This window comes from Anomaloglossus baeobatrachus, chromosome 10 (genome assembly GCF_048569485.1).
Source record: "Anomaloglossus baeobatrachus isolate aAnoBae1 chromosome 10, aAnoBae1.hap1, whole genome shotgun sequence".
In the NCBI taxonomy this organism is placed as follows: domain Eukaryota; kingdom Metazoa; phylum Chordata; class Amphibia; order Anura; family Aromobatidae; genus Anomaloglossus; species Anomaloglossus baeobatrachus.
Genome location: NC_134362.1, coordinates 212,829,599 through 212,842,793, shown reverse-complemented (window position 1 = coordinate 212,842,793; position 13,195 = coordinate 212,829,599). Strand labels below are relative to the sequence as shown.

The 13,195-nt window shown below is 63.5% G+C and overlaps 1 protein-coding gene across 2 annotated transcripts in view; it reads left to right on the top strand.

Annotated features, from left to right (window-relative positions):
• VAC14 (VAC14 component of PIKFYVE complex) overlaps window positions 1-12,568 on the top strand; it is a 51,830-nt gene extending 39,262 nt beyond the window's left edge. The window contains exons 13-19 of one of the 2 annotated variants that reach the window (XM_075325340.1): window positions 5,234-5,381; window positions 7,128-7,260; window positions 7,521-7,695; window positions 11,124-11,242; window positions 11,366-11,445; window positions 12,126-12,276; window positions 12,352-12,568. In XM_075325340.1, coding sequence (XP_075181455.1) covers window positions 5,234-5,381; window positions 7,128-7,260; window positions 7,521-7,695; window positions 11,124-11,242; window positions 11,366-11,445; window positions 12,126-12,276; window positions 12,352-12,508 — 963 coding nt within the window. In that variant the 3' untranslated portion in view covers window positions 12,509-12,568. Of the gene's footprint in view, window positions 1-5,233; window positions 5,388-7,127; window positions 7,261-7,520; window positions 7,696-11,123; window positions 11,243-11,365; window positions 11,446-12,125; window positions 12,277-12,351 lie in introns of both variants that reach the window. The other variant, XM_075325339.1, reaches the window with a different exon arrangement.
• Window positions 12,569-13,195: the final 627 nt, after the last annotated feature.

Sequence of the window (13,195 nt, the reverse complement as noted above, 5' to 3'; positions counted from 1 at the left end):
CCCCTCCTGTGTGTACTGGGTATTGTGGTTCTGGCAGCTCCTCCTCCTGTGTGTACTGGGTATTGTGGTTCTGGCAGCTCCTCCTGTGTGTACTGGGTATTGTGGTTCTGGCAGCTCCTCCTCCTGTGTGTACTGGGTATTGTGGTTCTGGCAGCGCCCCCTCCTGTGTGTCCCGGGTATTGTGGTTCTGGCAGGGTCTCCTCCTGTGTGTACTGGGTATTGTGGTTCTGGCAGCGCCCCCTCCTGTGTGTACTGGGTATTGTGGTTCTGGCAGCGTCCCCTCCTGTGTGTACTGGGTATTGTGGTTCTGGCAGCGTCCCCTCCTGTGTGTACTGGGTATTGTGGTTCTGGCAGCGTCTCCTCCTGTGTGTACTGGGTATTGTGGTTCTGGCAGCGTCCCCTCCTGTGTGTACTGGGTATGGTGGTTCTGGCAGCGCCCCCTCCTGTGTGTACCGGGTATTGTGGTTCTGGCAGCGTCTCCTCCTGTGTGTACCGGGTATTGTGGTTCTGGCAGCGCCTCCTCCTGTGTGTACTGGGTATTGTGGTTCTGGCAGCGTCCCCTCCTGTGTGTACTGGGTATTGTGGTTCTGGCAGCGCCCCCTCCTGTGTATACTGGGTATTGTGGTTCTGGCAGCGTCCCCTCCTGTGTGTACTGGGTATTGTGGTTCTGGCAGCGCCCCCTCCTGTGTGTACTGGGTATTGTGGTTCTGGCAGCGCCCCCTCCTGTGTGTACTGGGTATTGTGGTTCTGGCAGCGCCCCCTCCTGTGTGTACTGGGTATTGTGGTTCTGGCAGCGCCCCCTCCTGTGTGTACTGGGTATTGTGGTTCTGGAAGCGCCCCCTCCTGTGTGTACTGGGTATTGTGGTTCTGGCAGCCTCCTCCTGTGTGTACTGGGTATTGTGGTTCTGGCAGCGCCCCCTCCTGTGTGTACTGGGTATTGTGGTTCTGGCAGCCTCCTCCTGTGTGTACTGGGTATTGTGGTTCTGGCAGCGCCTCCTCCTGTGTGTACTGGGTATTGTGGTTCTGGCAGCCTCCTCCTGTGTGTACTGGGTATTGTGGTTCTGGCAGCGCCCCCTCCTGTGTGTACTGGGTATTGTGGTTCTGGCAGCTCCTCCTCCTGTGTGTACTGGGTATTGTGGTTCTGGCAGCGCCCCCTCCTGTGTGTACTGGGTATTGTGGTTCTGGCAGCGCCCCCTCCTGTGTGTACTGGGTATTGTGGTTCTGGCAGCGTCTCCTCCTGTGTGTACTGGGTATTGTGGTTCTGGCAGCCCCCCCTCCTGTGTGTACTGGGTATTGTGGTTCTGGCAGCGCCCCCTCCTGTGTGTACTGGGTATTGTGGTTCTGGCAGCGCCCCCTCCTGTGTGTACTGGGTATGGCGGTTCTGGCAGCGCCCCCTCCTGTGTGTACTGGGTATTGTGGTTCTGGCAGCGTCTCCTCCTGTGTGTACTGGGTATTGTGGTTCTGGCAGCCTCCTCCTGTGTGTACTGGGTATTGTGGTTCTGGCAGCGCCCCCTCCTGTGTGTACTGGGTATTGTGGTTCTGGCAGCCTCCTCCTGTGTGTACTGGGTATTGTGGTTCTGGCAGCGCCCCCTCCTGTGTGTACTGGGTATTGTGGTTCTGGCAGCCTCCTCCTGTGTGTACTGGGTATTGTGGTTCTGGCAGCGTCTCCTCCTGTGTGTACTGGATATTGTGGTTCTGGCAGCGCCCCCTCCTGTGTGTACTGGGTATTGTGGTTCTGGCAGCCCCCTCCTGTGTGTACTGGGTATTGTGGTTCTGGCAGCGTCTCCTCCTGTGTGTACTGGGTATTGTGGTTCTGGCAGCGCCCCCTCCTGTGTGTCCCGGGTATGGCGGTTCTGGCAGCGTCCCCTCCTGTGTGTCCCGGGTATTGTGGTTCTGGCAGCGCCCCCTCCTGTGTGTACTGGGTATTGTGGTTCTGGCAGCGCCCCCTCCTGTGTGTATTGGGTATTGTGGTTCTGGCAGCGTCTCCTCCTGTGTGTACTGGGTATTGTGGTTCTGGCAGCGTCCCCTCCTGTGTGTCCCGGGTATGGCGGTTCTGGCAGCGCCCTCTCCTGTGTGTCCCGGGTATGGCGGTTCTGGCAGCGCCCCCTCCTGTGTGTCCCGGGTATGGCGGTTCTGGCAGCGCCCCCTCCTGTGTGTACTGGGTATTGTGGTTCTGGCAGCCTCCTCCTGTGTGTACTGGGTATGGCGGTTCTGGCAGCGCCCCCTCCTGTGTGTACTGGGTATGGCGGTTCTGGCAGCCTCCTCCTGTGTGTCCCGGGTATGGCGGTTCTGGCAGCGCCTCCTCCTGTGTGTACTGGGTATTGTGGTTCTGGCAGCACCCCCTCCTGTGTGTACTGGGTATGGCGGTTCTGGCAGCGCCCCCTCCTGTGTGTACTGGGTATGGCGGTTCTGGCAGCGCCCCCTCCTGTGTGTACTGGGTATGGCGGTTCTGGCAGCCTCCTCCTGTGTGTCCCGGGTATGGCGGTTCTGGCAGCGCCCCCTCCTGTGTGTACTGGGTATTGTGGTTCTGGCAGCGCCCCCTCCTGTGTGTCCCGGGTATGGCGGTTCTGGCAGCGTCCCCTCCTGTGTGTCCCGGGTATTGTGGTTCTGGCAGCGCCCCCTCCTGTGTGTACTGGGTATTGTGGTTCTGGCAGCGCCCCCTCCTGTGTGTACTGGGTATTGTGGTTCTGGCAGCGCCCCCTCCTGTGTGTACTGGGTATTGTGGTTCTGGCAGCGTCTCCTCCTGTGTGTCCCGGGTATTGTGGTTCTGGCAGCGCCCCCTCCTGTGTGTCCCGGGTATTGTGGTTCTGGCAGCGTCTCCTCCTGTGTGTACTGGGTATTGTGGTTCTGGCAGCTCCTCCTCCTGTGTGTACTGGGTATTGTGGTTCTGGCAGCGCCTCCTCCTGTGTGTACTGGGTATTGTGGTTCTGGCAGCGCCCCCTCCTGTGTGTCCCGGGTATGGCGGTTCTGGCAGCGCCCCCTCCTGTGTGTACTGGGTATTGTGGTTCTGGCAGCCTCCTCCTGTGTGTACTGGGTATGGCGGTTCTGGCAGCGCCCCCTCCTGTGTGTACTGGGTATGGCGGTTCTGGCAGCCTCCTCCTGTGTGTCCCGGGTATGGCGGTTCTGGCAGCGCCTCCTCCTGTGTGTACTGGGTATTGTGGTTCTGGCAGCGCCCCCTCCTGTGTGTACTGGGTATTGTGGTTCTGGCAGCGTCCCCTCCTGTGTGTACTGGGTATTGTGGTTCTGGCAGCGTCCCCTCCTGTGTGTACTGGGTATGGCGGTTCTGGCAGCCTCCTCCTGTGTGTACTGGGTATGGCGGTTCTGGCAGCGCCTCCTCCTGTGTGTACTGGGTATTGTGGTTCTGGCAGCGCCCCCTCCTGTGTGTCCCGGGTATGGCGGTTCTGGCAGCGTCCCCTCCTGTGTGTCCCGGGTATTGTGGTTCTGGCAGCCCCCCCTCCTGTGTGTACTGGGTATTGTGGTTCTGGCAGCGTCCCCTCCTGTGTGTACTGGGTATTGGGGTTCTGGCAGCGCCCCCTCCTGTGTGTCCCGGGTATTGTGGTTCTGGCAGCGTCCCCTCCTGTGTGTCCCGGGTATGGCGGTTCTGGCAGCGTCCCCTCCTGTGTGTCCCGGGTATTGTGGTTCTGGCAGCGCCCCCTCCTGTGTGTACTGGGTATTGTGGTTCTGGCAGCCCCCCCTCCTGTGTGTACTGGGTATTGTGGTTCTGGCAGCGTCCCCTCCTGTGTGTACTGGGTATTGTGGTTCTGGCAGCGCCCCCTCCTGTGTGTACTGGGTATTGTGGTTCTGGCAGCCCCCTCCTGTGTGTACTGGGTATTGTGGTTCTGGCAGCGTCCCCTCCTGTGTGTACTGGGTATTGTGGTTCTGGCAGCGCCCCCTCCTGTGTGTACTGGGTATTGGGGTTCTGGCAGCGCCCCCTCCTGTGTGTCCCGGGTATGGCGGTTCTGGCAGCGCCCCCTCCTGTGTGTCCCGGGTATGGCGGTTCTGGCAGCGCCCCCTCCTGTGTGTCCCGGGTATGGCGGTTCTGGCAGTGACGTCTCTCTGCGGCCGGCGGAGCTCGGTTCTGGGGTCCTGATCGCCCCCCTCTGTGTCTTGTATGTTGGCAGTGCGGTGTCCAGACTGGAAGGAGTTAATGGCTCCGGCGCCCGCTCCCCCCTCCTGTAGCAGAGCTGCGGGCAGCCGGCTTGTTTCCATGGTGACAGGAGGCCGGGTTGTTCTGCAGAGCATTGCACCAGCGGCTGCTGTGTCCTGAATGTTAATGCAGCGCCGCGCTCTGCTCCCGTCACTTGTCACCGTGTAACCCCTTGTGCAGTGGTGGTCCGAGGCCGGGTCAGTGTGGGGGTCCGCGCTGATATCTGGGCTCACTGGCTGCTGCTTTGTTGGGGTCCGCTGCACCCAGGAGTCACACAGCAGAATGGGGGCTGTCACCTGCGGGGGACGGGGGCTGCGGACCCACAACATGATGGGGGGGTGTCAACACTCGTCACTGCGTGTGTCAGCGGCAGACCCCCTATCTCTACTCTGGTGGGTGGGGGTCCCCCATCTCTGACCCCCTATCTCTGCTCTGGGTGGGGGTCCCCTGTCTCTGACCCTCTGCTCTGGGTGGGGGTCCCCCGTCTCTGACCCTCTGCTCTGGGTGGGGGTCCCCCGTCTCTGACCCTCTGCTCTGGGTGGGTGTCCCCCGTCTCTGACCCTCTGCTCTGGGTGGGGGTCCCCCGTCTCTGACCCCCTCTCTCTGCTCTGGGTGGGGGTTCCCCTGTCTCTGACCCTCTGCTCTGGGTGGGGGTCCCCCGTCTCTGACCCTCTGCTCTGGGTGGGGGTCTCCCGTCTCTGACCCTCTGCTCTGGGTGGGGGTCCCCCGTCTCTGACCCCCTATCTCTGACCCTCTGCTCTGGGTGGGGGTCCCCCGTCTCTGACCCTCTGCTCTGGGTGGGGGTCCCCCGTCTCTGACCCTCTGCTCTGGGTGGGGGTCCCCCGTCTCTGACCCCCTCTCTCTGCTCTGGGTGGGGGTTCCCCTGTCTCTGACCCTCTGCTCTGGGTGGGGGTCCCCCGTCTCTGACCCTCTGCTCTGGGTGGGGGTCCCCCGTCTCTGACCCTCTGCTCTGGGTGGGGGTCCCCCGTCTCTGACCCTCTGCTCTGGGTGGGGGTCCCCCGTCTCTGACCCTCTGCTCTGGGTGGGGGTCCCCCGTCTCTGACCCCCTCTCTCTGCTCTCTTTAGGTCATCCTGAAGGATCTGGAGGTGTTGGCAGAGATCGCCTCCTCTCCTGCCGGACAGACCGATGCCGCCGCCGCAGAGGAGCCGGCCGCCGTCCACACCAGACTGCAGGTGCCGTCCCCGGCCCGAGGAGCGCTGCCCGCCGGCTGTGGTGAGGGTGAGCGGAGGCATCATTAGGGGCTTCACAGACACCAACAGCGGGGTCACACCATGGATATCTGCAGTGATTGTCAGCAGCGCCTCTTCCTGGTTTATTGATCTCCGCTTGTTGTCACTGACACACTGTAACAAACCTCCGCTGTGTGATCAGACATCTCTGACTAGAAGTGAATCAAAGAGAATTGGGCTGGAGCGCGGCCCATCAAAGCCATCAATAATGGCGGCGCTGACTGCTGGCGGGGCGCACACCACTGACGGCGGGCACCGTGCGCCTCATAGGAGCTGCAGGAATAAGATGCTCCAATAACAAATCTCGAGGCTCCTGGAGGGTGGGAGGGAGTCTCTGCGGTGTCTGGAGGGAGTCTCTGCGGTGTCTGGAGGAAGTCTCTGCGGTGTCTGGAGGGAGTCTCTGCGGTGTCTGGAGGAAGTCTCTGCGGTGTCTGGAGGGAGTCTCTGCGGTGTCTGGAGGGAGTCTCTGCGGTGCCTGGAGGGTGGGAGTCTCTGCGGTGCCTGGAGGGTGGGAGTCTCTGCGGTGCCTGGAGGGTGGGAGTCTCTGCGGTGCCTGGAGGGTGGGAGTCTCTGCGGTGCCTGGAGGGTGGGAGTCTCTGCGGTGCCTGGAGGGTGGGAGTCTCTGCGGTGCCTGGAGGGTGGGAGTCTCTGCGGTGCCTGGAGGGTGGGAGTCTCTGCGGTGCCTGGAGGGTGGGAGTCTCTGCGGTGCCTGGAGGGTGGGAGTCTCTGCGGTGCCTGGAGGGTGGGAGTCTCTGCGGTTCCGGGAGGGTGGGAGTCTCTGCGGTTCCGGGAGGGTGGGAGTCTCTGCGGTTCCGGGAGGGTGGGAGTCTCTGCGGTTCCGGGAGGGCGGGAGTCTCTGCGGTTCCGGGAGGGCGGGAGTCTCTGCGGTTCCGGGAGGGCGGGAGTCTCTGCGGTTCCGGGAGGGCGGGAGTCTCTGCGGTTCCGGGAGGGCGGGAGTCTCTGCGGTTCCGGGAGGGCGGGAGTCTCTGCGGTGCCTGTAGGGCGGGAGTCTCTGCGGTGCCTGTAGGGCGGGAGTCTCTGCGGTGCCTGTAGGGCGGGAGTCTCTGCGGTTCCGGGAGGGCGGGAGTCTCTGCGGTGCCTGTAGGGCGGGAGTCTCTGCGGTTTCGGGAGGGCGGGAGTCTCTGCGGTTCCGGGAGGGCGGGAGTCTCTGCGGTTCCGGGAGGGCGGGAGTCTCTGCGGTTCCGGGAGGGCGGGAGTCTCTGCGGTTCCGGGAGGGCGGGAGTCTCTGCGGTTCCGGGAGGGCGGGAGTCTCTGCGGTTCCGGGAGGGCGGGAGTCTCTGCGGTTCCGGGAGGGCGGGAGTCTCTGCGGTGCCTGTAGGGCGGGAGTCTCTGCGGTTCCGGGAGGGATGGAGTCTCTGCGGTTCCGGGAGGGCGGGAGTCTCTGCGGTGCCTGGAGGGCTGTGGTGGAGACCCCCGACCTTGTCTCGCTCTCCAGGTGGCGGCTTTCGTTAGTCCCCTCTGTGTTATGGGGATTATGGAGCGGAGGGAGTGCGGAGTCCCTGGGGGAGGGGATCGGAGGCGGGGCACTTGTTTGTAGGCGGGTCATTCTCTGCCTCCCTGCAGCGACAGCAGCCAATCAGGTCAGAACGTTTAAGTTAGAATCTGCATCCTGATTGGTTGCCGGGATTCTCTGCTCCGCCTCTTTACAGTTGTGATATCAGTGAGTGGCGTCATTCATGGGGGGCTTCACGTCTACCTTCTCCGCCAGGTGCCCGGACCCTGGAGGTCTCGCCCTCTACACCCACCATGAACTCCTATTTCCACCGCTTCATGGTGAATCTACTGAAGAGGTTCAGCAGCGAGAGGAAACTGCTGGAGACCCGGGGGGCCTTCATCATCAGGTAACCATGGCGGCTGCGCCCCCCGATCCCGGCAACACCGTGCGGTGTCAACTGCCCCCGAATCAGGTGATAAGTCAGGGTCTCGGCCCCCCCCCCCACACCTCTGCCCCCTATTTTAATGATAAGTCAGGGTCTCGGCCCCCACCCCGCTGCCCCCTAATCAGGTGGTATTTCGGGGGTCCCACTGGTTGCTTTTGCTCATCTAGGGGCTGGTCTGGGGTAGAGGCCCCTCGTTCCATGGCTGCTGCTTCTTCCCGCAGGCAGTTGTGTCTTCTCCTGAATGCGGAGAACATCTTCCACTCCATGGCGGACATCCTGCTGCGGGAGGAGGATCTGAAGTTTGCCTCCACCATGGTCCAAAACCTGAACAGCATCTTACTCACCTCCTCCGAACTGTTCCAGCTGAGGAGTCAGCTCAAAGACCTGCAGACCCCGGTACATGCCGCCCCTGCCTCGGTACATGCCGCCCCTGCCTCGGTACATGCCGCCCCTGCCTCGGTACGTGCCGCCCCTGCCTCGGTACATGCCGCCCCTGCCTCGGTACGTGCCGCCCCTGCCTCGGTACATGCCGCCCCTGCCTCGGTACGTGCCGCCCCTGCCTCGGTACGTGCCGCCCCTGCCTCGGTACGTGCCGCCCCTGCCTCGGTACGTGCCGCCCCTGCCTCGGTACGTGCCGCCCCTGCCTCGGTACATGCCGCCCCTGCCTCGGTACATGCCGCCCCTGCCTCGGTACGTGCCGCCCCTGCCTCGGTACGTGCCGCCCCTGCCTCGGTACGTGCCGCCCCTGCCTCGGTACGTGCCGCCCCTGCCTCGGTACCTGCCGCCCCTGCCTCGGTACCTGCTGCCCCTGCCTCGGTACCTGCCGCCCCTGCCTCGGTACATGCCGCCCCTGCCTCGGTACATGCCGCCCCTGCCTCGGTACATGCCGCCCCTGCCTCGGTACATGCCACCCCTGCCTCGGTACATGCCGCCCCTCACCCCTGCCTCGGTACATGCCGCCCCTCGCCCCTGCCTCGGTACATGCCGCCCCTCGCCCCTGCCTCGGTACATGCCGCCCCTGCCTCGGTACATGCCGCCCCTGCCTCGGTACATGCCGCCCCTGCCTCGGTACATGCCGCCCCTGCCTCGGTACATGCCGCCCCTGCCTCGGTACATGCCGCCCCTGCCTCGGTACATGCCGCCCCTGCCTCGGTACATGCCGCCCCTGCCTCGGTACATGCCGCCCCTGCCTCGGTACATGCCGCCCCTGCCTCGGTACATGCCGCCCCTGCCTCGGTACATGCCGCCCCTGCCTCGGTACATGCCGCCCCTGCCTCGGTACGTGTCTCCACCTTCCCTCCTCCCTCGGTACGTGTCTCCACCTTCCCTCCTCCCTCGGTACGTGTCTCCACCTTCCCTCCTGCTTCGGTACGTGTCTCCACCTTCCCTCCTGCCTCGGTACGTGTCTCCACCTTCCCTCCTGCCTCGGTACGTGTCTCCACCTTCCCTCCTGCCTCGGTACGTGTCTCCACCTTCCCTCCTGCCTCGGTACGTGTCTCCACCTTCCCTCCTGCCTCGGTACGTGTCTCCACCTTCCCTCCTGCCTCGGTACGTGTCTCCACCTTCCCTCCTGCCTCGGTACGTGTCTCCACCTTCCCTCCTGCCTCGGTACGTGTCTCCACCTTCCCTCCTGCCTCGGTACGTGTCTCCACCTTCCCTCCTGCCTCGGTACGTGTCTCCACCTTCCCTCCTCCCTCGGTACGTGTCTCCACCTTCCCTCCTGCCTCGGTACGTGTCTCCACCTTCCCTCCTGCCTCGGTACGTGTCTCCACCTTCCCTCCTGCCTCGGTACGTGTCTCCACCTTCCCTCCTGCCTCGGTACGTGTCTCCACCTTCCCTCCTGCCTCGGTACGTGTCTCCACCTTCCCTCCTGCCTCGGTACGTGTCTCCACCTTCCCTCCTGCCTCGGTACGTGTCTCCACCTTCCCTCCTGCCTCGGTACGTGTCTCCACCTTCCCTCCTGCCTCGGTACGTGTCTCCACCTTCCCTCCTGCCTCGGTACGTGTCTCCACCTTCCCTCCTGCCTCGGTACGTGTCTCCACCTTCCCTCCTGCCTCGGTACGTGTCTCCACCTTCCCTCCTGCCTCGGTACGTGTCTCCACCTTCCCTCCTGCCTCGGTACGTGTCTCCACCTTCCCTCCTGCCTCGGTACGTGTCTCCACCTTCCCTCCTGCCTCGGTACGTGTCTCCACCTTCCCTCCTGCCTCGGTACGTGTCTCCACCTTCCCTCCTGCCTCGGTACGTGTCTCCACCTTCCCTCCTGCCTCGGTACGTGTCTCCACCTTCCCTCCTGCCTCGGTACGTGTCTCCACCTTCCCTCCTGCCTCGGTACGTGTCTCCACCTTCCCTCCTGCCTCGGTACGTGTCTCCACCTTCCCTCCTGCCTCGGTACGTGTCTCCACCTTCCCTCCTGCCTCGGTACGTGTCTCCACCTTCCCTCCTGCCTCGGTACGTGTCTCCACCTTCCCTCCTGCCTCGGTACGTGTCTCCACCTTCCCTCCTGCCTCGGTACGTGTCTCCACCTTCCCTCCTGCCTCGGTACGTGTCTCCACCTTCCCTCCTGCCTCGGTACGTGTCTCCACCTTCCCTCCTGCCTCGGTACGTGTCTCCACCTTCCCTCCTGCCTCGGTACGTGTCTCCACCTTCCCTCCTGCCTCGGTACGTGTCTCCACCTTCCCTCCTGCCTCGGTACGTGTCTCCACCTTCCCTCCTGCCTCGGTACGTGTCTCCACCTTCCCTCCTGCCTCGGTACGTTCCTTCACCTTCCCTCCTGCCTCGGTACGTTCCTTCACCTTCCCTCCTGCCTCGGTACGTTCCTTCACCTTCCCTCCTGCCTCGGTACGTTCCTTCACCTTCCCTCCTGCCTCGGTACGTTCCTTCACCTTCCCTCCTGCCTCGGTACGTTCCTTCACCTTCCCTCCTGCCTCGGTACGTTCCTTCACCTTCCCTCCTGCCTCGGTACGTGCCTCCACCTTCCCTCCTGCCTCGGTACGTGCCTCCACCTTCCCTCCTGCCTCGGTACGTTCCTTCACCTTCCCTCCTGCCTCGGAACGTTCCTTCACCTTCCCTCCTGCCTCGGTACGTTCCTTCACCTTCCCTCCTGCCTCGGTACGTTCCTTCACCTTCCCTCCTGCCTCGGTACGTTCCTTCACCTTCCCTCCTGCCTCGGTACGTTCCTTCACCTTCCCTCCTGCCTCGGTACGTTCCTTCACCTTCCCTCCTGCCTCGGTACGTTCCTTCACCTTCCCTCCTGCCTCGGTACGTGCCTCCACCTTCCCTCCTGCCTCGGTACGTGCCTCCACCTTCCCTCCTGCCTCGGTACGTGCCTCCACCTTCCCTCCTGCCTCGGTACGTGCCTCCACCTTCCCTCCTGCCTCGGTACGTGCCTCCACCTTCCCTCCTGCCTCGGTACGTTCCTTCACCTTCCCTCCTGCCTCGGAACGTTCCTTCACCTTCCCTCCTGCCTCGGTACGTTCCTTCACCTTCCCTCCTGCCTCGGTACGTTCCTTCACCTTCCCTCCTGCCTCGGTACGTTCCTTCACCTTCCCTCCTGCCTCGGTACGTTCCTTCACCTTCCCTCCTGCCTCGGTACGTTCCTTCACCTTCCCTCCTGCCTCGGTACGTTCCTTCACCTTCCCTCCTGCCTCGGTACGTGCCTCCACCTTCCCTCCTGCCTCGGTACGTGCCTCCACCTTCCCTCCTGCCTCGGTACGTGCCTCCACCTTCCCTCCTGCCTCGGTACGTGCCTCCACCTTCCCTCCTGCCTCGGTACGTGCCTCCACCTTCCCTCCTGCCTCGGTGTACTGACAAGTGTTTCCTTCCAGGAGAGCTGCGCCTTGTTCTGCTGCCTGTACCGCTCCTGGTGTCACAGTCCGGTGGCCACCGTGTCTCTCTGCTTCCTCACCCAGAATTACCGCCACGCTTATCACCTCATCCAGAAGTTGTATCCTTGCTCTGCTCTATGCGGTGTCAGCTGTTCCTGGGGGAGTGGGCACTTTCTGTATTTGAGTGGGGGCGGGGGTGGAGGGGCTTTGCTCGTGGTCCCATTCTTTAACTCTGCCTGCAGTGGAGACCTGGAGGTGACGGTGGATTTCCTGACTGAAGTGGACAAGTTGGTGCAGTTGATAGAATGTCCGATCTTCACATGTGAGTGCGACCAGCGCCGGCCGTGTACATGGCGCCCCCCCTGCGTACATGGCGCCCCCCTGCGTACACGGCGCCCCCCCCTGCGTACACTGCACCCCCCATGTACACAGCGCCCCACCTGCGTACACGGCACCCCCCATGTACACAGCGCCCCCCCCCGCGTACACGGCACCCCCCCTACATACACTGCACCCCCCGTGTACACGGCACCCCCCTACGTACACTGCACCCCCCGTGTACACAGCGCCCCCCCCCCCCCCCGCGTACACGGCACCCCCCCCTACGTACACTGCACCCCCCGTGTACACAGTGCCCCCCCCCCCGCGTACACGGCACCCCCCCTACGTACCCTGCACCCCCCGTGTACACAGCGCCCCCCCCCCGCGTACACGGCACCCCCCCTACGTACACTGCACCCCCCGTGTACACAGCGCCCCCCCCCCCCGCGTACACGGCACCCCCCCTGCGTACACTGCACCCCCCGTGTACACGGCACCTTCAGCGCTCGGTGGGAAATAGAGCAGAAGTGATGAGACGCTGCACGGGGAGAATCTGAGCAGTGCATGTCAGGATAGAGCTGCATCACGTGGAGGGTGGGGGATGGTCGGGGCAGCACGTATGGGGATATGTGCGGTGGTGTGGGGTCTATCTGCTGATGACCACCGCTCTCCTCCCCGTAGATCTGCGGCTGCAGCTCCTGGATGTGGAGAATCACCCGTACCTGATCCGCGCGCTCTACGGCCTCCTCATGCTGCTGCCCCAGAGCAGCGCCTTCCAGCTGCTGTCCCACCGGCTGCAGTGTGTCCCCGACCCGCAGCTGATGAGATCCGGGTGAGTGGAAGCCGGACCCCGAGACCCTCCGGAGAAAGTGCGCATTGTCATCTCTGTGGTTTGTTCTCTCCACAGGCACACTGAGCCCGCACCCCGCTGCACCCCACCGTCCGACACCGCGAGGATAGACTACATGGAGCTGCTGCAGCACTTCGAGAGAGTTCAGAACAAGCACCTGGAAGTGAGACACCAGCGAGGCGGGGACATCGTGGACCGCCGCCTGGGGCAGTGACTCTCCTCCGAGCTGGGACGCTGGTGACTTTGCCTCCGGGGGGTGGGGGACGCTGGGGACCTCGCCTCCGGGGGTGGGGGACGCTGGGGACCTTGCCTCTGGGGGTGGGGGACGCTGTGGACCTTGCCTCTGGGGGTGGGGGACGCTGGGGACCTCGCCTCTGGGGGTGGGGGACGCTGGGGACCTGGCCTCTGGGGGTGGGGGACGCTGGGGACCTGGCCTCTGGGGGTGGGGGATGCTGGGGACCACCTCCGGGGGGTGGGTGACGCTGGTGACCTCGTCTCTGTTTATGTGGATCATCCCTGCTCCCTCGTAGGCTGGACCCCAAACTCGCGCTGCCACCAATCACACAGAGCTGGGGTGGTCCCTCGGTGTGCAGGGGCTGGGGGGGGGGGCGTGCAATCTTCTAGACGCACAACATTCTGGTTGTCCCCCGGTCAGAGATGGCGGCACATCCCCGAGGCTTCTCTGTAATTGGCCGGATGTCGTCAGTGGCGGTGGCTCTGGATGGCGGTCCTCCCTACTCGCTTTTTCTATGAATAAAGTCTGAGAAGTGTCTGCTGTGTCTTCCTATCAAGCAAAGCCCCCCCATCCCATTCTCCCCCCCCATCCCATTCTTCCCTCCACTGTCCCATTCCCCCCATCCCATCCAATTCTTCCCCCTCCTCCATCCAATTCCCCCCCATC